The sequence below is a fragment of the Aspergillus pseudodeflectus genome (genome assembly GCF_044049435.1).
Source record: "Aspergillus pseudodeflectus strain CBS 756.74 chromosome Unknown BJX68scaffold_9, whole genome shotgun sequence".
In the NCBI taxonomy this organism is placed as follows: domain Eukaryota; kingdom Fungi; phylum Ascomycota; class Eurotiomycetes; order Eurotiales; family Aspergillaceae; genus Aspergillus; species Aspergillus pseudodeflectus.
This window is the reverse complement of record NW_027263785.1, coordinates 254,158-279,525: the sequence shown is the minus strand read 5'-3', so window position 1 is coordinate 279,525 and position 25,368 is coordinate 254,158. Positions and strand designations below refer to the sequence as shown.

Here is a 25,368-nt window from a genome sequence, read left to right as displayed (position 1 = left end):
ATTGGCCATCGAATGTCTCACCACGACGAATAATGCAGAAATCCTTTTTACTCCGGGATACAACCACTTCAGGGGAATGACGGTTTGATCGTCAGAAAGACGGCTGGGGGCATCGAAGGAGCGATGGCTATTCATCAACAAAGCCCGTAGAACACTGAATCATAGCTTACACGGCATGATCAATCTCGATCAGATCGTCAGTCTGGCCTAGCAGTGGTGGAGTATTATCTCTCCGGGAACAACCACAACGCTGGTCCCTCACAGATTCCCCTAATGCGTCATATTGAGAGACACAAGTCTAGCCAGGTCGGTCTGACAAATGCTAAATTTGCTGCTGGAACGCTCTGTGAGACATGGAAATGTATACACCTGTGTGTATCATGCCCCAGGTCCGTATGGCTATATCTCTAGGACAACAGGCGTCTATCGTCCCTTGCTTTCCATACATAGGATACTAGGATGTTAACGGGTTTCTTGGATCTTCAAGCAACATACGAAATAAGGGATTTGAAAGAAGCGCTCTTTATGTGCGAGTGCATCGTATGGGGAATAGGGTTGCAAGTCTGCCTAGCCGTACTTGAGCCACATACCTAGTGTAGCGCGGGTGGCTTACCTGGAGTGGCCAAAGACCTCTCCATGTTAGGCATGCGGGAAATAAGGAAAGATCCATCATGGGTTTATCTCGGGAGAGCTGTCGAGTTCTGAATTCTGACATGGTATGAGATAGATATAGCATGAGGGATGCGAGCTTTGTTTATCAGACCAAACCATTATCCTGAGCGTGGATATGTTCGAGGACCTGACGGAGCAGGCGACGTGGCAGGTCTTTCAGGGTCCCCGAAGGGAGACCTGGACGAGGCAGTGCTTGGTAGCTCAATATACTTTGCCACCTCGGCTCTAGCCACTGCGCCATTTCCCGCGTGCCGAATTCCAGTGCACGTTTCGTATGCTCACTCTGTCACTACTCAAAATATCCTGTCCTTCTCCTGTCTGACACCAACTGACTGCAATGAGCCTCGAGTTCAGGCGAACGCCAAATTGCATTCTTCATGGCAATAGCAAGCATCTACAGGATCTTCGCGCGTTCCATCTGCCTCGCGCATGGAGAACTACCGGATAAAGAACCCCTGATACTTCTGAAAAGCCTCCTAGCCGCCTTTTGACGCGTCCGCTGGACAAGAGCCATCAGCAAGCTGCGACGAGGACAACTGCAATGACACCATCCCTTGGGAGGAAAGGCACAGCCCTTCAGACCAGAGTCAATCCATTCTTCTCCCACTATTATCCGAGCTCCGGATGATGATCTACCGAAAAATCTGCTTGCCTGTCGCCACCAACTCCCTGTACGTCGTTGTTCCTATCTTGTCCAAGCAACACACCTACCAGCTAGACGGCAATACATTACCATGCTGACCATCATATTTAAACACAGACCTCTTTCCTCTCCCCTACGCATTGATCACTCTATTCCTCGTCCGCAACGCCTACCTCAACAGATCTCGCCATCTCGTACCTTCAAACAATCCGCGTCTCCACGGCCCATATGGTGACGTGTTCATATCCGCTCACCGGACCCTAATCGGCACTAAATCTGGCTACCTACACCGGCGCGGGCCTCACCATTGAAGCCATGGAATAACCCGGAACAGCCTCGTACTCCGCCAGCGTCTCAAACCCATACCTCTCATACAGTCGCTTGCCCTGCGGCGTTGACACCAAGAAAACCATCACTTTCTCCTCATCGGCTCTGGACAAGCCCCACTGGAGCAGTTTCGAAGCAAGGCCGCGGCCGTTGAATTCGGGTCTTGTACCCAGCATATCGAGATCTGCTCGCTGTCAACGTTGGAAAATCACCTTGAACCGCTTAGTATGCTTACAATAGTGCGGCCTGTTACCCATAGCATTGACCCTCTCCTTTTCTAGCGTGCCGAAGAAACGATCACAGAGATCTGTGTCACAGATCTCGGGCCAGCCTGTCGCGTCCTTCGTCTCCTGCTCGTCGCGACAAGCATCGCCGCTATAAATTTTCCACTTGGCAAGTGCTGCGATCACGGGCTGCGACTCGCAGTTTAGCGCCTCGATTTTAACAATGAATGATGTTGCTGCTGCTTGTTCGATGGATGCATTGAATTTCTCTGCCCAGAACGAACGCACGTCGGACGTCCGCGGCCAAAGTCTCTGGTTGAATTCATCGGAAAAGGACTCGAGGAAAACATCTGCAAGTTCTGCGCCGTCACCGGGGGCCGCGGGCTTTATTTCGAAGCCCATATTCGACAGTCGTGAAATCTGACACGTCGCTGGTAAATTAGACCTTCACATCAAATTTTGTTATTCCAAGGTTATCATCTCATTTTAATTGTGGGTACGATGTCTATCAACCAATGGGTTGTTCTCATTCTGGAGAAGAAATTGGTCCACTTTGCCCTAATCCTAAAATATACCAGGCCAATGACATCATGAACCAGCGATTGGTTCTGGGAATCTCGATAATATATAAGCATACTATTGGGAAGCGAAATGAGCACATGTCCTTCTTGACGAGGCTCTTACTGTGGCGTGAGCCTCATTGATAAAGCACCCACCTGTAGCAAGCTATGGTAAGTAAATATCTGTGGGCAGCTACTGCCTTAAGTCTAGAGCGAGGTACCCCTAGTAAACAGGATATACGAGACAGTAGCATCTGCCGTACAAATCCCATGTTTATGCACCTACCCTACAGCGTCACGCTAATCTTATCCTATGTGCATGATGAAGAAGGTGCTGGGGGCCAATGGATATTCGCGGCGCGGTGGGTGCTTCATTGTGGTGATGAGCCGGTTCCAAGGGCTGGTGGTATCAGGTGGGAGATGTGTCCGAATGCTACAGCTTGCCTAGGAACCAATCGAACTCATGGTTAATTCAAACGATCCCACTCCCCTCCTATCAACACAACGTGCTCTGGCGAAGCTGGATTCTACTATCCAGTACCGTAAACCTACAGTCCCCTGCTAAATCTGAAATCTCCCCATAGCACCTGATAAACATATAAGATTACCTAGGAGATATACTTGTAATGAATATTTGGGAGCGAATGAATAGAGGTAGCGAGTAGCCTGTTATTATTATTTGAGCACAGGACAAGTATGCAAGTGGAGTCCAACAGGCGACCCCGCTTTAGGCCGTCGTGCCCCACCTCGAACCTCACCTCAACCTCACCATAACAAACATAACTCTTTCATCCTCCATCTCATCCACTCATCCACTCCATCAGTCCTCAATTCAATCTCAGCAAAAACCCACATCCAAAAAGGCCAGAATGGCAACAGCGGTCCGGAAATTCAAACTAGTCTTCCACGTCCCGCCCGCGGCACTGGAGACCGTCAAAACCGCCATTTTCGCCGCCGGCGCAGGCCGATACCCGGGACCAGGCAACTACACTGAATGCTGCTGGGTGACGTCGGGGACTGGCCAGTTCCGTCCTGGCGACAAGGCGAATCCGCATATTGGGGCTGTGGGGGAACTCGAGAAGATTGAGGAGCTGCGCGTTGAGACGCTGGTCGTTGGGGAGGGGGTTGTGAAAGGGGTTGTTGAGGCTTTGAAGAAGTGAGTTTATTCAATCTGTTATCTTGGTCTGACTTTCTGCTGGTCTCTGCTGCGCTAGGCCTGCGGGTTGATCAGGTGCTGAGGGGCAGAGAACGGACGGCGATGGCTAACTCGGGCAGGGCGCATCCGTACGAGGAGCCGTCCTATGGGGTTATCCGCCTGGAGGACTTTTAAAATGGGTGGAATGGGTGAAGATTGTTGGTGCTACTATGGTGCCCTTGTGGATTATGCTTCTTCCTAATGGTGCGAGGCAGGAGTCCTTGCAACAATCCGCCTGAAAACACCAGTTCTAGTTTGTTCTACCTGACAAATCGCATAAAGCGCGCGGTGACAGAATGCATCAGATGGAAGGGAATAAATGCCCTGGGCGACCGGGTAGGAGATACAGACTCTCGATTTACTTCTCTACGAGTGAAATGCAACACTGCTATCTCCATTCTTGAAACCAACAAAGGCTGTGCGTGCGAGCGAATTGCTCAATTCAAAATGAAACAGCTGTGTGGCACACTTGCTTCCCTCATATTTCCTGTTCGCTAGAATCCCTCGATCTTGATTTCCTCCGGCTCTATCAACTCACTAAACCATGATACGCGCCTGTTGTTCCAGGCATCCGCCTCCTCCGAGGAATTTTCCGACTCTTTCCGCAAGGCATACTCTGCCGTCAGCCAGTCGGCATATCTCTGTATGTCCCCAGTCGTGTTGCGCCAAAGCCGGTCGGGGCTAAGAAGGTGATTCCAGCGTATCTCATCGCGTTCGTAGTCGACCACAACCATGCACTGTTTGTATTAGCGTCTCTCTATATCCCAGTGCTTCGATCCCCACTCACCTGTACCGTATCCAGCTTGTGCATTTGCTGTTTCTTTCTTATCTTCTCATAACTTACCTTCGGGATGCACATCCAGAGGGACCAAAGGCATCCCAGGGGTTGTTGTTCTAGACTTTCCATCTCCTGGTCAACTTGTTCGATAAAGCCACGTTCCTTTTCCAGGGCCTTGCCAATCTCAGCCGCCTCCAGAGGGTGCGGGATTGAGTATCTTGCAACGTCGCTATGGCAACTGACATGGGTAAGCTTACGCTCATCAAACTGTTTCCTTCGCAGCAAGTATAGGAGGAGTCTCTTGGTTAGCTCTTTACCACCATGTTCCCCCAGGACACATAATAGCTCAGTCACCCAAATAAAGCTGGATGACGCTCCTAAACTGAGGCCACGTCGCCGCACATTGCAGAACGGAACAGCTATGCAGCCGCCATTATTCGAGCAAGCACACATGCACCTATCACGTGCGAGGATATTCACCCCGTGTGTCAAGCATGCGTCTATTGCGCTGAGTAGCCTGAATTCCCCGACACGGCCCCTAAACCGTTCAAACAGATAGAATAGAACGGTTTTCCCGCTTCCATCGGTGGCATTGACGTCTGTACCATGGCTGAGAAAGAACTCGATCAATTCAGCCCCTCCATCAAAATAGCTTGCCGAGTCCAGCAGAGACGACGCCGACTATTTCGGCATTTTGAACGTGACAGTCGAGCGATGTCGATGGAAAGAAACGGGAGCAGGGATGAGGAGGTCGAAAACGTGATGGGTTTTGTGTCGGTGTGCGGTGCGAGATCGTCTTCCCAGAGCCTTGTCCGCGACTCGGGCACTGCCTCATTGAAGCGTCAATGAGAGGATTCGTGGGCGCAAAGAGTGCATATGGAAGAAGCAAACAATCCTCATGTTGCACTCCGTGTGAGCCTTGAGAACTCGGAGTCGAGAGGTGGGTTTCGTCATGCGCTCTGCTTGTGGCAATTGCGAACGGCGCAAGCTCGGAGGGGAAGTACCTCCTGCACAGACATTGTATGAGATGAGTAGACGCTTCAGTATACTAATACAAGATATCAAGATCGCTCCAATAGTCTAAAGTCTAGTAAGATCAAACAAGCCCTAAACCGAATGGCCTCACCCCTCACCCATCACCCTATCAACTCCCCGCTCCCTCTGCGCCTTAACAATCGCGCACGACGCCAACCGCTGCAAATCGCCCATAAACCGCTCAGCCAGCCTGACCTGCGCCGTAAACGACGCGGGCGCCTGCTGCCACAGATGATCCTCGACGTGCCGACTGGTGACTCTCATGAGCTCGAGATCAGTCCAGCTAGCGCGATCGAGTGGGTTTGTGAGGATGTTGGAGAAGAGGTGGATATTTGAGGTTGTTAGCTCGGGGAGGCAGAACCTGTTTGTGTTGACAATCGGGGTTAGCGAAGTAGACGGTGTGGAGGGCCGCTGGGTGAGTGGGTGGATGGAATGAAAGACGTACATCACAAACTGCCCCAGAAGCTGTGGCGATGTATCAAGAAACCTGTTCAGCACAGCGCGACTGGCCCCGATACTAATCGCGAGACTTGATCCCGCGGCACGCGTATCCTGGTTGCGCACCCAGGCTGTACACCGACTACTTGTCTGATGAATCGCAGCCATGCAGTAGTGATACTGCATCTTAAAAAGAAGATCGGCCATCGTCGGGTCGTTGTGGATGTCGTCGGTGAAAACTGGTACCGACGACCACCACTCCTCGAGCGCACTGTCAAGACGGCGGATTGTCCCGAGGAGCTCCGCGTCGCTTTGTCGGAGTGCGGGACAGCTATAGAGGCCGCGATAAATCTCAGATTGCACGATGGAGAGGCGTATCAGGGTGATAAAGGCGGAGGGTTTCTGTTGGTGCGAGGGGTGGAAGCTGCGAGGGTCGCAGTGGCCATGTTCGCCGCCCGGGAGGGTCAGTTCGCAGTTCATGGGGTCGAAAAGGGGAGTGAGCCCCGTGCGCAAGCCGAAGAACTTGTCCTGGATGAAGCAGATCCAGAACAGATTGCGGACGTGGAGTTTTGCGTGGGCGTGTTCGCCCTTTGCGATGGTGGGATAGAGATTTCCCTTCAGATGGAAGATGTAGCGGACAGCCCAGGAGAGGAGGAGCTCCATTTTGAAGACGTCACCGGATAGTGCGGTGCAGCAGAAGCACTTGGAAAGATTAGCTCGTAAGTGACAAACGGGGTTTATGTGGGTCGTGGGAATTATACGTACTAGCATGATGACCGCCTGCAAACCGTCCAGATTGACCGGCTCCCTGGATATATCTGGCAGCAGGTCTTGAACCTCTCTGGCATACTTGTCTGCGCTCATAATCGCGTCCTCGCGAGGGGGCACCGTCAAATACGACGCCATTGCCATGAATCCGAAGATGCACCCCCTGGCACATTTTACACTGGGAGAGAGATCCGAGAGCTCTTCATCGTATGCCGCTCGAATGGTATGCTCAAAGCACGGGGGGTTGAGGAACGGAAATAGTTGCCCGTGAATGGAGATCTGGTAGGCCTCGAGATGTTGACGGATGACCTTCTTATTGGGCAGCTCGACACGTTCTCTGCTTTCGTGTTCGTCCCTCGTCTCGGTGGGCGGCCACACATGCGGCGCACCGGACCTATACGAATCCAGAGAGCCATCGTCCCCTGTACGCTCTCTGATCCATTTCAAACCACCTGGGGAGAAGAACGGCAATCCATTAAACCCGCAGATGTTCCCTAAAGACTGACCTGCAAAACATATGTCGGTGCCGAAGCCTTGTGGTGCGACGGGTTGAGGGCCGGGAGGAGTGTAGAAGATCTCAGGAGTGCTATTATACCCGGATCCTGTACGGCGTCAGCACAGTACGTCAAACGCTGATGCATGCGAACCTTTTTGGAGTGAGAAACTGGTGTCGGAAGCCGGTGTGCTAGGGGTATCCCTACACCATAATTAGTACGATACATCAAGCGGGACAACCGCGAAAAGGGGCCAAGACGGATCCAATACAGCGGCGGGGTCATACCTCCTTTCCTGTTCCTGGGCATTGGGCGAACCCAGGCTGGCGACCTCCTGGTTCCGCGTGTACGTACACGGAATGCTGTGATGATAGCACCAATCACACCTAGGAAGTGTCCCATCACATTTGATCTAAGACGAAATCAGTAGCTCGATCGGAGCCGGCTAAATCTCCATCCCCGACCCGGAAAAAGCGACGGAAGACGGGGCGTTCGGCACCTTTTTCCTGTAACACGAGTCGCATGCATAGACGCGGCGCCGACGCTTAGTGCGACCCTCGGGGCCGCTTCTGCTGGGAGGCATTTCCCCTCCGTCGTGATCGCCGAGTATTAGCTGCCGGGGTTGGTCGCGGGCATTGTCTGCTGAGATTAAGTCCGCTGACTGAGATAATGTCGGGGAATCCGGAGAGAGCGGTGTCGGGTGCCTCTCGGAGATGGCGAAGAGCCGCTGAGTCAGCGTTCTTGGCTGGAGATTCGCGGACACGCCAGAATACATCGACTCAAGGCGATCGAGGTTCTAGAGCTTAAATGAACCGGGCCTAGCTAGGGCATAAGCTTGAACATTCCGGATGCACGGTTCCGCGCCGAATGCTACGGAGGACTGATCTCAGCATCAACCGGCGTGCATTGTCGCTGGCCCTCACTGAGCGCCGGCAATCTTGAAATTTCAAAAGAACTTTTCTTTTCACTGTTTATGAAATTTCATGCTAAGTTCTCCCCGGCCTAGTAAGTAGACCACTGGGTAGAATCAATTAATTAGAGTAGTTTATTTTAGTGCCGCCTAGTGATTAGCTAATTAGAGACCTTGATCTAAATTTTGCGTCTACTCCAGTATTAGAGTAGTCAACACTACTCCGTACACAACAACTTAAAAATACGTATCTGGAGGCCTTTAATATCACCACTATTCTTAACACCACGTTGTCGAAAAATCGATATAGTATTTAGTGTGGTCGCTTAATCCCGCCTTAGTAAGGGATTCTGCTGCTTTTTTACCAGAACAGAAGGTGGTAGACTTTTCACTAACTTTTCACTCTAATATTTCTCCTTAGTGAGAGCCCAAAATCACTAAAATTTTAGAGAATTGAAATTTCGATATGGATGCCTGGCGCTCAGCCTCTTCAACGTTGCCCCTGACGTATCCCATGGAAAGGTTATATCCGATGAGTCAGCGGCTGTAGATGTGGCCTGGCCTGACATGATTGGCCAACCCTTCAACCGGAAATGTATACTTTGCGGATTCCGTGGGCTTGGTGAGCTTTTCTAGGACCCAAAGGAGATAATGTTGATCGGATTTGCTGTATTCATGGCAATCCTCCATGATCTTCGGGCTGCATTACTTCCGGACGCCACGTCTCAGCTTTCGACACCGGGTAAAATGATGCTATATATTTTGCATTCTCCCATCCCAGGATCTGCCGCCTCAAGATCCTTTAGTAACACAACTCCTTGGCTGGCTCTACACCATGAGTCTCCGTACTCTCGACGAGCAGCACCTGCTCAGAGGGAATACGCCACAGGAAAACGACACGACATTCGAACCCATGCACACCTCTGGTTCCCCCCTGAACCTCATCAGCCGCACCGAGACAGAGAACCTCCGCAGGATCGCAACCAACCAGTCCAACAAGTCCCGGCGGCGGTCTAGTGTCTACAATCCTCCCTCGAACAATGCGATTCAAGAAACCCGCGGCTCGGAATCCTCCAGAGAGCTCGAACCAGAACTCGACCCTACATCGCCGGACTTTAACTTGGAGCAATGGCTCAAAGCCGTTGTTGCGGACTTTGAACTGAGGGGCCAGTCAGGGGTTCGAGGCGGGATACTCTTCCAGCATTTGAATGTCTCGGGATCTGGCTCTGCCCTTCAATTGCAAGGGACTGTTGGTGGGATGCTATCGGCTCCGTTCCGGATCCCGGAACTGCTCCGGCAAAGACGATCTCCCTCCCGGCGCATTCTCAACGACTTTAATGGCGTGATGAAAAGTGGAGAGCTGTTGCTTGTCCTTGGCCGACCGGGAGCTGGCTGCAGCACCTTGCTCAAGACTCTCTGTGGGGAGACCAACGGTCTTGATATTGAATCGTCGAGTGTTCTGCATTATAATGGTATGCTTTTTATCTGAGTGGTACGTTGGTCTGCTAACAGGATTAGGCGTTTCGCAAGCACGGATGATGAAGGAGTTCAAAGGCGAAGTCGTCTACAATCAGGAGGTGCGTCACTTTCCTCCCACTTTATAGCCATATCTAACAAATAACAGGTCGACAAACATTTCCCCCACCTGACCGTCGGCCAAACCCTCGAATTTGCCGCCGCAGCCAGAACCCCCGCAACACGATTCCGGAACATGACCCGCGATGAATCCGCCAAATACGCAGCGCAAGTCATCATGGCCATCTTCGGCCTCAGCCACACATACAATACGAAAGTTGGAAACGACTTTGTGCGCGGCGTCTCGGGTGGAGAGCGGAAACGCGTGAGTATTGCTGAGATGGCGCTGGCTGCTACACCCTTTGCCGCCTGGGACAATTCGAGTCGTGGATTGGACTCGGCGACTGCGCTCAAGTTCGTCGAGGCCTTGCGGCTCATGGCCGATCTTGCGGGCACGGCGCATGCGGTTGCGATCTACCAGGCTAGTCAGAGTATCTATGAGGTGTTTGACAAGGTGACTGTTCTGTATGAGGGACGACAGATTTTCTTCGGCCACGTCTCTAAAGCGAAGGAGTTCTTCGAACGACAAGGGTGGGATTGTCCAGCTCGACAAACGACCGGAGACTTTCTTACTTCTGTCACGAATCCGCAGGAGCGTCGAGCGCGGTCTGGTATGGAGGGCACCGTGCCACACACGCCAGAGGACTTTGAGAAGTACTGGCTCCAGTCGGCTGAATACAATGAACTTCTTCAGGAACTGGCAGAGTTTGAGAAAGAGCACCCAACAGGCGATGATGACGCAGCAGCAGCAGGCTTTCGCCGGCGAAAGCACGAGGCTCAGTCCAATCACACTCGGCCTGGCTCGCCATACCTGCTGAGCGTGCCCATGCAAATCAAACTCAACACGAAGCGTGCCTACCAACGAGTCTGGAACGATCTCTCAAGCACGATGTCGATGGTTATTGGAAATATCATCATGGCGCTCATCACCGGCTCTGTCTTCTACGGCACTCCCGACACAACCGCAGGATTCGCTGCAAAAGGTGGCGTTCTGTTCTTCGCTGTTCTCCTCAATGCACTCACTGCCATGAGCGAAATCAACAACCTCTACGCCCAACGCCCAATTGTCGAAAAGCAAGCCTCCTACGCCTTTTATCACCCTTCAACAGAAGCCATAGCAGGAGTCGTCAGCGATGTCCCCGTCAAATTCGTCGTCGCAGTCGCCTTCAACGTGATCATGTACTTCATGGCGAATCTCCGCCGGGAGGCCTCGCAGTTCTTCATCTACTTCCTCATCTCCTTTATCATCATGTTCGTCATGAGCGCCGTTTTCCGCACAATGGCCGCCCTCACGAAAACAGTATCACAAGCCATGGGTCTCGCCGGTATATTGATTCTCGCCCTGATTGTCTACACAGGCTACGTCCTCCCCAAACCGTCTATGCACCCCTGGTTCGAATGGATCCACTATATCAACCCGATCTACTACGCGTTCGAAATCCTCATCGCGAACGAGTTCCACGGGCGAGACTTTCCCTGTGCGGCCTTCGTCCCCGCGTACGCGGATCTCGATGGGAACAGCTTCTCGTGCTCGATTCAGGGATCCCTTCCCGGTGAAACCACCGTTAGCGGAGATCGGTATATTCTGTTCAACTGGGATTACAGCTATGACCATGTCTGGCGGAACCTTGGCATCCTCATCGCGTTCCTCATTGGGTTTATGGTTATCTACTTTGTGGCCTCGGAGTTGAATTCGTCGACGACGAGTACGGCTGAGGCATTGGTTTTCCGACGGGGTCATGAGCCAGAGTATATGCGTCCTGGGTATACCAAGCCAAGCGATGAAGAGAACTCCATTGAGCTTGGCGCCGTCAAGCCTGCGACGGAGACGCAGACGGCTGAGCAACTTCCCCTCCCGCCGCAACAGGACATCTTTACCTGGCGGGACATTTGCTACGACATCGAAATCAAAGGCGAGCCTCGCCGGCTGCTGGATCATGTCTCTGGTTGGGTGAAACCTGGCACGCTTACTGCCCTCATGGGCGTTAGTGGTGCCGGAAAGACTACCCTCCTCGACGTCCTCGCTCATCGAACAACCATGGGAGTGATTACAGGAGATATGTTTGTCAACGGAAAAAGTCTTGATGCGAGCTTCCAAAGGAAGACGGGCTATGTTCAGCAGCAGGATTTGCACCTGGAGACTGCTACCGTCCGCGAGTCCCTAAGGTTCAGCGCTGCACTCCGTCAGCCACCGAGCGTTTCGATTCAGGAGAAATATGACTATGTCGAAGATGTCATTCGGATGCTGGGCATGGAAGACTTTGCAGAGGCGATTGTCGGTGTTCCAGGTGAAGGATTGAATGTCGAACAGCGCAAGTTGTTGACGATTGGAGTCGAGCTGGCTGCGAAGCCGAAGCTTCTTCTGTTCCTTGACGAGCCGACTAGGTAAGAACTACTTATCCTGTGCCAGAACCGATAAACTAACAAAAGCAGCGGCCTCGACTCCCAAAGCTCCTGGGCAATCTGCTCCTTCCTTCGCAAACTGGCCGACAGCGGCCAGGCGGTCCTCTGCACAATCCACCAACCGAGCGCGATCCTCTTCCAGGAATTCGACAAGCTCTTATTCCTCGCCAAGGGTGGTAAGACGGTGTACTTTGGTGAGATTGGAAGCAACTCACGTACCCTTCTCGACTACTTCGAGTCCAACGGCGGGCGCAAGTGCACCGAAGCTGAGAACCCCGCGGAATACATGATTGAAGTCGTCAATGCCAAAACGAATGACCAGGGAGTCGACTGGTTCGATGTTTGGAAGCAAAGTCCCGAGAGTCGGGCTGTTCAGGATGAGATTCAGCGGATCCACCAAGAGAAGTCGTCGGCACAGCCAGAACAGGACGAGGAAGAGAGCATGAGCCACGCCGAATTCGCCATGCCTTTCTGGTTCCAGCTGCAGGTTGTTACTGTCCGTGTGTTCCAGCAGTACTGGCGTATGCCCGAGTACATTATTTCGAAATGGGGACTTGCAATAATGGCTGGCTTGTTTATCGGTTTCTCGTTCTACGATGCGGCGCCCTCGCTTGCTGGCATGCAGAACGTCATATTCTCGCTGTTCATGGTGTGTTCCATTTTCGCTTCTCTCGTTCAACAGGTATGTTTCCCGCCCCACTTCACCCACATTGAATCTGTGCTAATATATGCAGATCATGCCTCTCTTCGTAACCCAACGTTCGCTCTACGAAGTCCGCGAACGCCCCAGCAAAGCGTATTCCTGGAAAGCCTTCATGATCGCCAACATGGTCGTCGAAATCCCCTACCAAATCCTGATGGGGATCCTCACCTACGCCTGCTACTACTACGCCGTCGTCGGAGCGAACCAATCATCCGCCCGCCAGGGCCTCGTCCTGCTCTTCTGCATCCAATTCTACGTGTACGCCAGCACGTTCGCGCACATGGTTATTGCCGCACTACCTGACGCACAGACGGCTAGCACGATTGTTGTGCTCCTTTTCTCCATGTGTCTTACTTTCTGTGGTGTGATGCAGCCTCCGGCGGGGCTACCGGGGTTCTGGATCTTCATGTACCGTGCGTCTCCATTTACGTACTGGATTGGCGGCATGGCTTCGACGCAAGTGCACGGCCGCGAAGTCGTCTGTTCGTCCAAGGAGTTAGCGACCTTTGACCCGCCCGGCAACCAAACCTGCCAAGAATACATGGCACAGTACATCGGTCTCGCGGGAGGAACCTTGCAGAATCCCGATGCCACGTCGGGATGCAGCTACTGCTCGCTGACCATTGCCGATCAGTATCTTGCGGGTAGTCAGATTTACTGGTCAGAGCGGTGGCGCAATTTCGGGCTCATCTGGGTTTATGTGGCGTTTAATGTTGCGGCGGCGGCGATTCTCTATTATCTCTTCAGGGTGCGGAAGTGGGATCTTGCTGGGTTGAAGAAGAGGGTTGGGAAGAAGTGATTTGATCTCTTTTTTTTTTTTTTTTTTTTTTTTTTTTTTTTTTTTTCGTTTAGGTATCATATTCCCTCTAATTCTGTATATAATTCTTTCACTCGGTTTCAGGATTCGGCTCTCCCTGGCTATTGCGCTCGCTGTTATCCTTTCTCTGTCTTTTTACACTCACCTTTTTCATTTGTCATTATAGAGATAGACTTAGATTCTCTTCAACTTGTTCGTGGCTTCGCTCGACCAGCTAATCCAAATCGGAATAACCTCCATATATCTGCACCTGCCACGCTATAGAACGTCGAACCCAGTAACAGGAATAACTTTCTGCTTTATCTCAGAGAACCTAGGATTACTTTCACCACTTTTATTAAATCGCGAGAGCCCTTGAAATCCTACTGGAATATCTCACAAGGCACGGAACTGTCACTTCAGGTACCCTGCATGAATTACCTACACCTCGTATTTTGTGAGGGGGGTTAAGTCGTCTGATCGGCAGTCTAGGGCAGGCTGTCTGCGGTTTATTAGCCATCTGACTGAAGCGTTCGCATTAGACTAAGTACTAATGTAGTGTGACATGCAGCGAATACATAGTAAGTCTTAAAATATAGAAGACATGGCGAGCTAAAGTATCGAGAAGTTATTTGCTTTAAAATAATGGGTGTTTAGTGCCTAAGATAGAGGGATATTACGAGCTACTAGAGGCAAGTATACTCCAGCCCTAGTTAATAATAGAATTATTAGATATAAAAGGGGTCTAGTAGTCTGTTTATATAAGGTTATAACTTTTTCTTCTATAAGAACCTTAACGAAGCGACCCTAAATTAAGTTTATAATAAAGTTCCTCCTATTCTTCACTCTCTTTCTCTTTACTAATAGCGTATTATTACTACCTAGTACTCTACTCCCTCTCCTTCTCTATAAGTTAACCACGATAATTAGTGTAGGGGGTATATATACCACCACTAGGACTAGTACCATGACTTTAGTAAGCACCTAAGATGCTATAGAAGCTTAGAGCTAATCATCTCCTAGGCTATATAGACTATTACTATCACCATGCCTCTATCTATACGTGTTCTTTATCTTTTCTAAATCCTAATAGAGTCTTATATAATTATAGGTCTCTATAACGCGGACCTTAACTATAATCTTTACTCCCACGTTAATCACTTACTTAAGTACTATAATAACCTTTTTAGCGTATAGAGTGCTACTTGTGACTCTAGTAGCACGTAATCTAGCTCCCTAAATTAGCTATCTAATAGTACCCCCTATCACTATTATTCCTCCTACCACTATCCCTGGGCCATGCACCAAGATTAAGGGGGATATTAATATCGTGTAAGTTTAATTAATATTCTAGCCCCTTAGCACTCTACTCACGCTCTCTAGGACAAGCACTATTATAATCATAGTATCTAGTGTTATAATAACAACCACAATCCTAATTATCACCCATATACTAATAAAAACTTGGATTCAGCCTACCCTAATAAGCTATAATAGCATGTCTCTATATTACTCCCCCTCTTAATTACCTCACATGCTAACCCTCCCAGGCTTAAACTACTACTAATACCTTAACAGCTATAACTATAATAACCCCAACACTAGCAGTTCTTAGTAGTGGTGGCTATGTAACCTTGCACTAGAATAGTAACTATAGCTTCTACACTAGCGGCCTAATACATAATATTAACTTCAAGTCCCCTAACTAGCCTACTAGGGGAGTAACCTACTAACTCCCAGGTTAAGCCACTATAATCATCTATTCCTAGTAGACTATTATCTTCTAGGGCTTCCTCTTTACCAGGGCCCCTAGCTAATATATTATATACTCCCTAATAAGCGCCAAGTCGCGCCTCTAGCAGGATAACTTAGGGTTCTAGTAGGGTGGCCCTAAGGCGTACTCGTAATATGCTAATGGGAATGTAGATAGGGGTGTTAGGGGTAGTGCTATACTAGGCGTACTGAATTTAGTTGCCTATAGCCTTGTCATGGGGCAGTTTCTGCCTATAACGTTTATTTATTTAAATAGGCAAGGCCTGGCCATGAATTAGATTAATATCACTATGCTAGATAGGAGGAGTTATCTAGATAATTTAAGTTTATTTATTCCGCTGTGTATGGATAGTGCGTTTGTACCTTAATATGGAGGAGATAGCCTTGGCGTCTTTAAAGATATAAACTAGCAAGTTATACTACTAAGATAGTTTTTGCGTGGATGGGTAATTATGGGGCTTGTTAGAAATCTGAAGTACATGTATAGACCCTAGTGGTATATTTACGTAGTGTAAAGGGTTAAAATAAACAGTCTATCAACGTCTCAAAATCACAAAGAAAGGCACAAATATCACAGACTCGCTTGAACGCAGATGGAAGGCCAGGCGGTAGACAACACTAATAGTAATAGTAACAATGCCCGTCCCGGCTAAGAAGTAGCGATCCACAAGACACTTGGAATGGCCGAAACTTGTCTCCATGCACCTTTAGCGCTCACCGGCGACACGCCGCTGCGGCTTGTACTGTGGCTCCGCAGTCGCGTTCTTCACGTCTGAAGTATGGCCTGCTTCATTTTAGGCCGAGTAGCGGGCTAGAGAGGGCTTTCATGCCCCGACCGTTTCCTCTTCTAAGAGATCCTCACCGGCTGCAGAGTCAACATCAAGCCCGGGCGCAAATGACAGTAAAGCTCTGTACAGCACCGCCACAAGGCCAATCGTGTGTTAGACAGTGGCTGCAGATCAGTGTTGTCGTACCTAGAGTGGGAAGGATATATTTACATCATCGCACAAAATGCTACCTGAGGTAGTAAGACATAAAGACCGAACTGTGCCCAGGCTTATAGACTAGCTAATAGATTAGCCTCATTCACTTTGGAACCGCGGGGATATCTGGATTGAAGAGAACTGAAGTCTCCAGGCCATCAGGCACGGACGCCCTGAATGCCCATGACCAGAATCAGCGTTGGCTGTGCCGAGAAGTCCCGGGCCGTCATCCTGTAATTGATTCGCGATTGGTGTGTCGTATCGAGCTGCAGGAATTCGGGCGCCATGGTCCAATCCGAGCCGCGAGATGCTCGCCAAAAACTACTGGATGAGCTGGCAATTCGTATTCGTGATCCGCCGGGCATGAGGCTCAACCGTCCGTTAAAGCTCGAATAGGGCCCCGCCCATTCTGTTTCGCATGCTGCGTCCAAGTTCATAAGATGAGTTACCCAAACCAGTATCAACCTCCTCCTCCTCCTCCGCCATCGAATATCCTCGATGACCCTGATGTTGGTGGTTCCCAACGTATTATGGGTAGCGCCTCCCCGATGCTAACCAAGCCCAGGTCATCACCTACTGTCCGGGCGAGGATACTCTCCTCTGCACCGCATACTGGTATACCGCCCCAGATGCCCCTCGCTACGAGATTTGTTCCCACTGCTTCGCCTCGCATATCCGCAACACACCGTGGGCGTCTTGCTTCCAGCGGCAGCTCAAGCCCTCCGACCCAGACCGCCATTGCCGCTTCGATACCCCGCGCATGCTATCCCTATGGCCGCAGGTCCTCCGCAACAACGACTGGACCTACATAAGCCAGTTCATGGCGCGCCGCGCCGCGATTCCGGATTGTAAGAAGCTGACGCCCATGCCCGCTGATATTGATCCCGCTGGGAATATACGGCGGTGTTATAGCCTTCGGAACAGGGAGATTGACAACTGGACCATCTGCGCTGCTTGCTATGAGGATGTGGTGCTTGCGACTTCGTTCGCGGGCTTCTTTGGTCCGCATCGCCCGAGTCCGCCGCCGCCAGCTGGCCAGACGTTGACGTGGACGTGCGATATGACAAAACATGCGCGTCGCGCGATCGGAAAGTACGCGGTGACGAACAACTGGACCAGTTTCGTGCGCTCTGTCGCACACGCGGCGAGCCTACCCCCTTGCGCAAAGGCAGCAGGTGTCGCTGCCGCAAGCCGGAAATGGTTCCGGCCCCGGCCGCCTATCCCCAAAATGGTAGTTTGCAACGCGTGCTACTATGCGCACATCGCAGAGTCCTTTATGGAGAACCACTTTGAGCCAGTGCCTGTGAATACTTCGACTTCTAGACTTGAGACCTGGGTATGCGACATGGTTCTCGTGCCCATGCGTGTCGCGCAGATGAAGGCGGAGCAGGATAAGGACTATCAGATCTTTTGGAATGCTGCGAGGGCAATCATGGCGAATCCGCCTTGTCCTTCTGGGGAAGGGGAAGGCAGCTATGGCGGGATCTTGTATTCTCTCCAGGGGACCTCGGGCAAAGTGTGCGTCTGTGCGCAGTGCTACGCGGGGATACTCTCCCCATATGGATTCGGCGGCTCGTTTGACGCTACTCAGCCCCCCTCCCGAGCAGGAGCAGGAGCAGGAGCAGGAGCAAGCAAACTCTGCATTTTCAACGAGAAATCTCCGCGCCGCGCGCAATACATGGACAAACTCGACGAAGCCGTCAATCTCCGAACCTTGACCCCCTTCCAAACCTTCGCATCCCGCCTCGGCGTCCTCCCCACGTGCCCCACAACAACCGCAGTCCCGAACCGGAAGTGGTACGGCAACGACGACTGCCTAATCTGCGAGAGCTGCTGGGAGGAGTTCGTCAAAGAGACCAGCCTCGCGCCGCAGCTGCCGTACCAGGGGAGGGTGCTCCCGGGCGGGTATTGCGACCTGTACTCGGCGCGCATGCGCGGGTTGTGGGCCGAGGCTTGTGCCAAGGGGAACATGGACGAGTTCATGGCCTTTGCGAGGCACCGTGCGGCGGTGTACCAGCAGACGGTTCCGCGGATGCAGGAGATTCTGGCGGTTATGAGGATGCGCCTGCAGCAGAGTCAGGCGGCCCTTTTGACTGGGGTCAGGTTGATGGGGTCGGATCTCGTTGTGGCGGCGTCGCAGGCGTCGGGCTATTCTTATTGGAGGTATGGCAATGCGAGTGTCGGGTATGGGTGGGCGACCAGGGCAGGGGCTCATGGGCAGCAGATTTTTAATGAGGGAATGGGCATGAATGTTGCCGGTGGCGGCGAGATGACGGAGATTGCGCGGCTTGAGAAGATGTGGATAGCAGTTGAGTAGATGAGAGAAGGGGAAGAAAGTTGGCTTTAGGGAAAAGAAAGGGTCTGCCCTCACAACGATTGGGCTATCGACCAGCACACAATGCCCACATAGTGTCCTTGCCATCCAGTATCCATAGCGGACACACCGTCCTTTGTCGTCCTCTTGGCACTAGAATGGTTTGTTAAGGTCTATGATCAGATACTAAGATAATCTTGTTTTTCTTACAGAGATATTTGGCTGGTGCTTATCAGGAGCCCTGAATATCTCTAGACCGTTAGACGGATCATTCAATTGCTGACGCTGATGTCCGACAGCGAGGATGAAAAGGGAGACTGATATGCGCGCACGGAGGACGTTTCTTATTTCGAAATGCAGGATTCATGTGGGAAGTTCTCGAGTATAGGCACAGCTTCGGTCGTCGGGGCTGTGTTACTGGCCTCTCAGTCCTACCTTGTTCTAGTAGAAGCAATGTCTAGTTATTCAATAAGTGCAGACATAGGACAAGGCCGAAGACATAAACAGGATATTACAATCTTTCCAGGTCACGGGGTATTGTCGGTGATTGGCAAACCTACTTACACATCCTATTCTACATCGAATCATGTTACTGTTGTTGCGCCGCTTCCGTAAGGGTACCTCCGGCTTTTCGATGCTGCGCAGCAGCCATCTCAGCACGATCTCGCCGCATAATATCTTGCACAAACCCCTTGGCAGCGTTTTCAAGTCCAGTAGTGTATTCCTGTGCAATACCAGGCGGGTATTAAGTAGGCGAGCCATAGTCGGGCATTAGACGTTCGGCCATATCCTGCCTTCGTTGTAGTAACCTTTGTTTATAAAGCTGGGTGTACCGCTGGGGGACACTGACCGATCTGTCCATGCTTGTTACAGTGCTGTGACCGTCTGGACCATAATGGGCAGCGGCGGCAGCGTTCAGGGCTCTTTGCAAGGCAGCAAGACTAGCTTGACGGGCCGATCCACTTGGGGTGTGAGGGTGCTTCGAGCTTGAGACACTTGTTGCGGTTTGTTTCTTGTTGGCAGGCTTTGGTGACGATGGTTCGGAAGTCGTGACAATTCTTCTTGGCTGTGGGCCTAACATGCTTTGCCAATGCTGCATATATTCTGGGCTGTGGTCACTAATTTCTTGGGTCGGGGCTACTGGCACCTGCTGCTGACGCTTATCGTTTGTTGAAAAGTGTTTTTGACGAAGTTGAGCCTGACCAAGGTGTTGCTGCTGCTGGGAGTTTTGCCCGTGTGCAAGTTGAGCTCGCATCAGTTCAGCCTGGTACGCCTCGAAGTTTCGGTATATCAGTTGCTGATCTTTAAGGCCTAGCTGCTGCGAGTTCTGCTGCTGTTTGGATAGCTGTTTTTAGTTTCCCAGCTCTTGCTGGTCTTGCATGGCTTGCTGCAGTTGGACAAACCGTTGAGGAGTAAGCTTGGTGGAATTCAGATGCCTTTCCCGAGCGAGCAACTCCTTCCTCCCTTTGGCTCAAGTACCGTTGTTGCTATTCCAGCGTAGGCCTACTATCCACACTCATACGTGGTGTGTCCATCATCGTCTCGTTTATCATTGCTGGTGATATGCCCGAAAAGTTTGCGTAGGTAGGACGTGGAGCAGGAGAACTACCACGCGTAACCGAAACTGCATGAGGTATTGTATGAACCCGCGTTTGGCGGCTGCTCAACGTCATACTGACTCTCCATTTTAGCAAGAGGTGAGTCATTGCCTAGCGTGGTTGATATTCTTGGTGGTGTTGATTCCACATTACCTTTCAACGACACACCTGGTGCGCAAACAGAGGTCTCTCTTGCCCTTGTTTCCCCGGCCTTGAGGATCAAAGACCTGGTGACATTGTTAGTGGTGACGGAATCAGTATCCATATTACCGAAGTCATCTCTTGGCAGATATGCTAATGAGATTTCTTCTAGATGTTGGCCCACATGGGTTATATATGCCTCTTTTAAGCTTAAACTGCTTTGCAAATATAGTTCATAGTAGCTTTCACCATCCGCAATAGGAATGGTCTCTTTTGCTTCTGAAAGAGCCGCTCTTAAGCGATGTTCACTCCAGGCAATATCATGGCTAGTGGTCAAATGTTCCACAAAAAGATCTTCAGTATCTCTTGTCGCGTTACACGTAAAACAGTGATACTGGATGCGGGAGAAATGGTGAAGAAACTCGTGGTCAGCCCATTCCTTTCGGCTTTTGAAAGTCCTGAGAGCATCCTTGCATCTCGTCTCCGGTGGCCGAGAGGAACGAGGTATGGGACACCATGCTGGGTGCATAAGCTAACTGGGTAGGGTTGGTCATCCCAAGACCCGAATGATAAAATAAGGAAAAGGGCTTGAAGAGACTCCGTGTGTCATCTTAATTAGGTGCCATAGATATATTGTCAAGCATCCCTCTAATTCATACCAATCCTTCCTAGTTAACCTCTGCCAGTCTCTCAACAAGAGAGTTCGGAGCCTGGAAAAACCTGCACAGACGGTCAGCTGAGGACTGGGATGGGTGACAAGACATACCGGTCCCTGAATATGCATGGACACTGTTATAGAGCAGACTAGCGACCTAAGACTTAGTATGATTGAAAACTTCTGCGAGATATAGCCGGATATTAGTTAGAATCTAGAATAAATATGTCCTAAGCCCTATCCCTTAGGAGCACCAGGGGACGAGATAGCTACTTATAAATAAACTAGAAATACTAATTAAGAAGGGGACGATATTCTTTCCTATAAAGGCATTTATAGTTCCTTATCTAATAGATCTTCATTAGATGAGTCCCAGCCTGATGTTTCTCAACTAAACTATAACCTTTAGGGACGGCTACAGAATCATATCAATTGCCTCATGGACCTGTCGTCAGTCATTAAAAGACACGTGGTTTCCCTGCAGAATAAGACCTATGATCCAGATCTCTCTGTTGATGGCTCTTTTCACCTATCTGAAGCTGCGCAATCGAATTCTAAATCTAGAGTTGGAGTTGTGCGATGCTATTTTTTATGGCTATTTTCCGTGGACTATGAGGCTATTTTATTAAATGACTAGTCTATACCTCCCTGAAACTAACCAAGCATGCTTGGTACAAAGCCTCGACGTATCTGATATTAGGATGGACAACTTTTGCACACTGAACCAGTAGACGTACTGGATAAGATCCACTCGTGGATGGCCTGGAGCACCGGTGTTCACGACATTTTCTCGTTGACAACCATCGGCGTCCTGTCCGGGCCTGACAAGCCTCAGACTCGTGTTGGCGCCTCTCGGGGTAAAGACTGCAAACACGACATAATGCCTAGCTTGCCAATAAGATGAAGTTATCCTGTCAGCTTCCGCCCAGCTTTTCTTGACCCCGCCGCGACGGTCGGCCCTTGTTTTCTCGTCGAGATCGCCTGGCCACGGCCATCGACTTCGTTCTCACATCCTTAGCGCGACCAGTGCTCACATCTGCCATAGAATCATCTAATAACTTATGGCACGGGGGCGGGCCTATAAGAACCGACACGTCCTTGTTACAGGATTCAAATGGCCAAGATGCTAAAACCGAACCTTCCTCTAATGCCTGCTCCTGCGGATCCCTGGCCTGCCGCAGCTGCATTTGCATAGAGTACGGGAGAGTAACCAGCGAACTCTTATTATTATTAGGTACTGCACTGCTAAAGGCGCTTATCTTTAATATAGAAAACTAACTATTATTCTAGTTTTCCCTAGAATTAACGCCGCCTTTTAATTCGCACAGGTGCATATCAAGCAACACTGAAAGCATCTACCACGGGATATAACATCAAGACTATACTAAGGACCCAGCGTGTTATCTTCTCCAGTAATGCATATACCATGATAATAGATACGTCGAAGTTTCTCGACCTAGGACCTGATATCATCAAAGATCCACGTCACCCTATATAGAATGACACATTAACGCATCAGGACCTGATGGATCATCTTAGTGAATCCTATAGTAACTATCTAGATATTGTTCTAGCTATTAAGGCAAAGCTATAGGCACTAATGTTTATGACTAGCAACCTCTCCTGTAACACGTTTACTACCTTAGACAGGGCAGCCTTACAACCATTAAAGGTGAGAGTTATTAGAACCCCTAGCAATAAGATCTAGTCTTTTATTTAGGTAATCTACCTTTCTAGGATGCTATGGAGGACTTAAAGTCCTTAGTTAGGGTGTTTACATCCTTTATGCCACCTTATAAAGAGACTTGGTAGCTTAACACACCATGAAATTAGATGAAAATAAAAGTCCCACTTGAATTTAAACACTTTTATACTATCTAGGAAGCGGCTTGCAGTCTCTATAATACCCTAGGGGTGGCTTATAATTCCTATATACTACATGAAGTAGATTTATCTCTTTAACTAATACTCAGTGGAACGTCCACATAAATCTGATTCAACATCGCCATTCGTGGCCTAATAAAGGCTAAGGAAAGGCGTTCATGGAAGACTATCTAGGTTAATATTAAATTTATAATAAAACCACCTAAGATAAGTACCTATAGTAGTCCTCATTCCCCATCCCTAGAGGTGTTAGCCTTAAAAAGGTATAGGGAAGCTCCTATAAGCCTAATAGTAGAAGCTCCTAAAACTCTAAAGCGTGTTAGGATTTAAACTACGCGTCCTGGTCCTCTAATGCTGGTTTTTATAGTGGATGTTATCAGGGCTACCCTAGACCTATATTTGCAGAGGAATCTATATATGATAGTTTAGAGGCTCTCTAAACAATACCCATTAAAATGTGGGGACTATATTAGCTAACTTAGAGCCGCACTATCGTGCTGACATCTACTATACATGGCGAACTAGAACGCAACCACGCCCTATCTTTATTATAATTAATATTACTATTGACTAGCGACTTAATAGAATCTCTTGGCCTCTACGAGCGCGTCCGTCTCTCTAAACATCTGGCGACTACTATCCTTTACTACCATGCCACTCCCTAGCTTAAACGACCAAGGCACAGCGCCAATATCCTGTTCTTTAGTGAAAGCCATAAACTTCTGGAGTAGGTTACAGATGCCATACCATACATAAGCACCTTAATTAATGCCCTAAGTCCGTTAAACAATGCCCCGTCTGCATCATCTGAATACGACCCTACTATTCGAAATCTATTCCTTTTTCATCTAGGCGTCATGCTCCTAGAGCTCGCCTACCAGGCACCCCGTCGGGACCTGTAGAAGCCAATCGACCGTGCCTAGGGGCAAACGCCTGGCTTCACGGACTATTTTACAGCCCAGCGTGTGGTAGAAGGGAGTAATTTAAAGATTAGCCAGATATTTAAGAAGATTATTAGGAAATACCTACACTATAACTTTGGCTATAATAGTAACTTTAAGAGCCCGGCGCTTCAAGAGGCGTTTTATCGTGACGTTATTGGGGGTCTAGAGAGACTCGAATTGGTCTTTCGGGAGCTTCAGCTTGGGGAGCCGGAGACTGATTCCTAGTGCTATGGTGTCAACCTCTCTTCCATCTGTTTTCGAGGGGGATTCCCTGTTCAGAAAGGTATCTCAGAGGCCCGCTGGTCTGTGGTTTGATGGTTTGCCGAAACCGCCCACTCCTAACCCCATCACAACCTTTATGTGACCTGTATATGAAGCATAAGCATACAAAGGCGTATGCAGGTTGCATTACTTGAAAGCTTAAAGCACATCCGGCTCCAATATGCGCCCGTGTTCGAGAAAGCTTAGTTGGTTACCTACTCGCCCCAACAGATCCCTCCATACCCTCCTCTCTTATCCTGTCTTGAGATCCATTACCGCCCACGGAGTACAACTGTGCCTGCTTGCGTGCTTGAATCAATCAGTAATTAGCCCTGACTGTCCTCGCATCGTTGACCACGTCCCAGGATAGGATCCTTCTTTAGCAGGCTGCCTGCCCTGCCACACGCACGAACCGATGCACTTGCACCTCCGTGGTTACGCTCTAGTAGGTAGAGTAGCGCAGCCGAGTTTCGAGACGGAAATAGTCAGCGGCACGGAGACTGGGATCCGGGAAACAGAGCGCACAGAGGCATGAAATCATAAATCCGGTTTCCCTCCTCCTCCTCGTCCTCCTCCGGTCCCACTGACGACCAGGCACGAGAAGTCTATTTGCGAGCATCGCGTTGCGCGCAGTTATTCCATGCCATCCCAGCTGATCCTGATCAAGCCCTTGGTGACACAGCTCCCACTGGAGGCAGGCCTGACCGAGTCATCTCATCATACATAGTCCGCCTTACCGTGCTGCGGCATCGGCACTTCCCAGTATCACAAACGGAGTCCATCCCGGCAGGCTACTCCGGTAGCTCTGAGACGTAGCTAGCGGTTCAGTGGGTGCGTGACTTTGCGTTGCTCGATGTTGATGGGCGTTATACGTTATATTAAGCACCTGGCATTCCCTCTTATCTTGCTAGTTAGTATTCGATCGTCACGAGGCCAGCCAGCCTACATAGTATATCTATCGTATTAATCGGGAGAATGAACCAGCTCTTGAGAGCCCAATGGTGAGCGGGCTGGATTTCCGCGGTATGCCAGTCCACCAGATGCATGGGTCGATCGATCCTCATCCATGGTCCGCCAGCGTTAAGCTTCAAATATCTATCCAGGGGGTCAGGTAGTCAGCCAGCACCTTGGAAGTAAATATGCATTCGGAGAAACCTCGACTTCTCTGTAAATTGTCCCAAGGTTTCCTCTTTTCGTTGCGCGACTGGACACTCTACCGAGTTACTACTGAGCGACAAGGAAGAAAGGCAAAAAGGTTATTAAGAATAGACTTGAACTACTCGTTGTCGTTAGC

The 25,368-nt window shown here is 50.1% G+C and overlaps 6 protein-coding genes across 6 annotated transcripts; 3 read left to right on the top strand and 3 right to left on the bottom strand.

Annotated features, from left to right (window-relative positions):
* Window positions 1-1,599: 1,599 nt before the first annotated feature.
* On the bottom strand, window positions 1,600-2,268 carry BJX68DRAFT_263980 (GNAT family N-acetyltransferase; the record flags this gene model as incomplete). The annotated part of the gene is made up of 2 exons (XM_071044831.1): window positions 1,600-1,826; window positions 1,878-2,268. 2 exons carry the CDS (start codon window positions 2,266-2,268, stop codon window positions 1,600-1,602), a joined length of 618 nt encoding a protein of 205 aa, XP_070902031.1.
* A 1,027-nt stretch (window positions 2,269-3,295) lies between these two features.
* BJX68DRAFT_263979 (uncharacterized protein) lies at window positions 3,296-3,756 on the top strand (the record flags this gene model as incomplete). The annotated part of the gene is made up of 2 exons (XM_071044830.1): window positions 3,296-3,582; window positions 3,702-3,756. The coding sequence occupies 2 exons, from the start codon at window positions 3,296-3,298 to the stop codon at window positions 3,754-3,756; spliced, it is 342 nt and encodes a 113-aa protein (XP_070902030.1).
* BJX68DRAFT_230922 (uncharacterized protein) lies at window positions 3,561-5,104 on the bottom strand. Its single transcript, XM_071039269.1, has 2 exons — window positions 4,409-5,104; window positions 3,561-4,358 (listed from the first exon to the last, which is right to left on the bottom strand). Exons 1-2 carry the CDS (start codon window positions 4,850-4,852, stop codon window positions 4,116-4,118), a joined length of 687 nt encoding a protein of 228 aa, XP_070902029.1. The 5' UTR covers window positions 4,853-5,104; the 3' UTR covers window positions 3,561-4,115.
* Window positions 5,105-5,433: 329 nt separating this feature from the next.
* BJX68DRAFT_230921 (Zn(II)2Cys6 transcription factor) lies at window positions 5,434-7,952 on the bottom strand. Its single transcript, XM_071039268.1, has 6 exons — window positions 7,634-7,952; window positions 7,422-7,546; window positions 7,288-7,337; window positions 6,638-7,242; window positions 5,880-6,574; window positions 5,434-5,795 (listed from the first exon to the last, which is right to left on the bottom strand). Exons 1-6 carry the CDS (start codon window positions 7,907-7,909, stop codon window positions 5,522-5,524), a joined length of 2,025 nt encoding a protein of 674 aa, XP_070902028.1. The 5' UTR covers window positions 7,910-7,952; the 3' UTR covers window positions 5,434-5,521.
* A 1,005-nt stretch (window positions 7,953-8,957) lies between these two features.
* Window positions 8,958-13,524, top strand: BJX68DRAFT_279975 (putative ABC multidrug transporter; the record flags this gene model as incomplete). Its single annotated transcript, XM_071048837.1, has 5 exons — window positions 8,958-9,516; window positions 9,563-9,621; window positions 9,669-12,004; window positions 12,053-12,704; window positions 12,757-13,524. 5 exons carry the CDS (start codon window positions 8,958-8,960, stop codon window positions 13,522-13,524), a joined length of 4,374 nt encoding a protein of 1,457 aa, XP_070902027.1.
* Window positions 13,525-16,717: 3,193 nt separating this feature from the next.
* On the top strand, window positions 16,718-18,594 carry BJX68DRAFT_263976 (uncharacterized protein; the record flags this gene model as incomplete). The annotated part of the gene is made up of 2 exons (XM_071044829.1): window positions 16,718-16,786; window positions 16,843-18,594. The coding sequence occupies 2 exons, from the start codon at window positions 16,718-16,720 to the stop codon at window positions 18,592-18,594; spliced, it is 1,821 nt and encodes a 606-aa protein (XP_070902026.1).
* Window positions 18,595-25,368: the final 6,774 nt, after the last annotated feature.

Bases quoted from the DNA above. Each gene is read 5' to 3' on its own strand.
- BJX68DRAFT_230922 (XM_071039269.1), bottom strand. From the start codon at position 4,852: ATGTGTGCTTGCTCGAATAATGGCGGCTGCATAGCTGTTCCGTTCTGC. The intron at 4,359-4,408 runs GTGAGTGGGGAT...TAATACAAACAG, and splicing joins ACAAGCTGGATACGGTACAG to TGCATGGTTGTGGTCGACTA.
- BJX68DRAFT_230921 (XM_071039268.1), bottom strand. From the start codon at position 7,909: ATGTATTCTGGCGTGTCCGCGAATCTCCAGCCAAGAACGCTGACTCAG. The intron at 7,338-7,421 runs GTATGACCCCGC...ATTATGGTGTAG, and splicing joins GCCCAGGAACAGGAAAGGAG to GGATACCCCTAGCACACCGG. The intron at 5,796-5,879 runs GTACGTCTTTCA...CAACACAAACAG, and splicing joins CTTCTGGGGCAGTTTGTGAT to GTTCTGCCTCCCCGAGCTAA.